Source organism: Perkinsus marinus (assembly GCF_000006405.1).
Source record: "Perkinsus marinus ATCC 50983 genomic scaffold scf_1104296965854, whole genome shotgun sequence".
Lineage (NCBI taxonomy): Eukaryota > Perkinsozoa > Perkinsida > Perkinsidae > Perkinsus > Perkinsus marinus.
In genome coordinates this window covers 38,866-41,278 of record NW_003204189.1, presented here as the reverse complement: position 1 = coordinate 41,278, position 2,413 = coordinate 38,866, and the positions used below count along the sequence as shown (strand labels likewise).

Below are 2,413 nucleotides of genomic sequence, written 5' to 3'. Positions count from 1 at the left end.
TCTCCTCGATGGCCGCCAACGAACAAGCCATTCCCGTCAGCAATTTCACAAACGAATTTTGTATTTTCCAATAATCCCATCGCAGATTTTTTTCCAATACCACGCCATCGTCATTTCCACCAACCTCCTTCAACACCGCCTCCACGCCAACAAGAGGATCCCCAAGATCACTATATACAGAGTTCACATGACCCAATTTATTAATAACCAAATTTCGCGTCCGCCGGGACAGAACTCGTAGCCTCTCCAACGCGCCTCGAGATCGAACCACAAATTCAGTCGACATTCCAGCATCAGGAGGAGGAGGAGGGGAGGTTCCAGACCCAGGCAAGCGAACTGAAACGAGGGAAAAACTCCGAAAAATTACACAAAATTTACGAAAATTTCCTCTCATGTGAACACATAAATGTACTAGAGAAGTTTCTTTGGAGAAAACCATTTTCTTGAGAAACTCAAAATCACAACAAGCAATCTTTCCTCACTCGAACTGGAACGTTTTACCCCGGGTAAAAACAGCCAACTCTCCTTACCATTGATGGCTCCATCGGACCTTCCCCTCAATGAAGTATCCTCTACCTCCGGCCGACCAACATAACCCAAATCCGTCTGGGATCGAGCTGATCGGATTTTACCGCGCGCCACGAAATTACTCGTCGGGGCTGAGACGAACGATTAATTCAAGTAAAAACGACACGTGCAGGGATCGAACCCGGGACCTCATCCGAACCCATTATTACAGTCTCTCAACGGCTTATCACCAGCCAAGACCGCCTCCTCGCATCCCACCATCATCCGGCCAGCCTCGTCGTGCATATGTTTACCAGTAATAGATACACCATCACTCACAATCGCTTGATACCTATAAATGGGCCAAAAATTCCGAAATAATCGTTCCTAGTGTTGGGGAAAATACATTCGTTTTCCACATCTGAGCTCAGGGGTTCAATATGAATTCGGGTAGAAGTGTACAGAAACTACAGAAACTAACAAAAATTTCCCAAAATTTCCACAAAATTTTCATATCATCACCAACCCACATAGTTAGACGTAATCTATCCTCAAATTCCAATATCATCTCTCTGAATCAGAATCAACATATATTGTAGCTGGCGAGCGCATGTGCACGCCAGCCAACTTCGATGAGAACTCAAGTAGAATAGGTGTGGGAGAACGGTTTCCGCTACGATTAACAGTGATGCCCGAACACGATAACCACGATAACAACAACTGTATCAACGACTATCAGGGAGTATAGCTAATCTGTTATAATCGATTTCCTGCAAAATGCATAACCCTAATGAGGAAACACCAGGAGGCGCCCGCGTAGAGCCAGCTATGTCACGTCACGTGACGCGGTTACCGGAGGGACTGGGAGCTACAATATATTTCAAAAATTTCCTCCGCCAGGATTTGAACCTCGAACCAGCGGCTCCAACACCGCCTAGGACCTCCACAGTATTATAAAAAATACTTTAAAAATGCCCCCACGGTGGGGGCCCCACCAGGATTCGAACCCGAGACCTGCCACCCCTATTACAACCAATGCGCTTTCACTGCCAAGCCCATCCACTCCGAACACTCCCTCAGAAGGAATCTCTCGAGCTGCGCAGAATTCTAACATAGAAAAATATCCAAGGTCCATCTTGGTAAGATTCAAAACAGGTCCATATTACGTCCTTCTCCAACGAGGCGTATACCAGCTGAGGCAAATAAAAATCAACACATTCAATCTTCATTTTGTACCTGAGGCCAACCACAGCGTTTTAGGAATATATTCATTCCATTTCCCCAACAGAACTCAGCAGTTTCCTGCTAAGAAAATTTCCCCCAAAAATTCCTTACAATTTTCATATTGTTACTGTTGTAAGAGTCAGTAATGAGGGCTCCTCATTTTCCCTCACTTTCTATTCGTAGATAAGCAGTTGTGCCGCACCATGAGCATGCGTGCAAAGTGAACTAGACTACTGGTCTTATCATTGCTCCAGTCCAGACTCATTCATAGAGTTAGGTCCATCGGCTGCAATTCCCCCAATTCACCAACACATTTTTATCGCGCGCATTTATTGCTCAAAATTCAGTTTTTCCCAAAAAATTAAATTATAAAATTTGGAAAATTTTTTGTTAATCTCACAGTTCACCCGATTCCGGCAACATATACTTCGCAATCACCGACCTCTTAGCGGAGCGAAGCGCTGATTATTTCACCATTTTTCCCTCATTATATTACAGCTCATCCATCAAACAAGTCCGATCGATCCCATCAAGGTAGTGCATGTGGGAATGCGTGTTCGCAATCTGACCAAAAATTAAACAATAGAAATTACCGCGCACCACAAAATTCAATCTTCATTGTTATGAACAATTACCGCGCACCACAAAATTCAATCCTCATCGTTATGAACAATTACCGCGC

General features: G+C 44.3%; 1 protein-coding gene across 1 annotated transcript in view; it reads right to left on the bottom strand.

Moving 5' to 3' along the window:
- Positions 1–737: 737 nt before the first annotated feature.
- Positions 738–2,413, bottom strand: part of Pmar_PMAR001680 (hypothetical protein) — a gene marked incomplete at both ends in the record, with an annotated part of 5,519 nt that continues 3,843 nt past the window's right edge. Inside the window, 3 exons of the mRNA XM_002769453.1 lie at positions 738–859; positions 1,503–1,614; positions 1,674–1,700. Of these exons, the coding sequence (XP_002769499.1) occupies positions 738–859; positions 1,503–1,614; positions 1,674–1,700 (261 nt within the window). The remainder of the gene's footprint in view (positions 860–1,502; positions 1,615–1,673; positions 1,701–2,413) is intronic.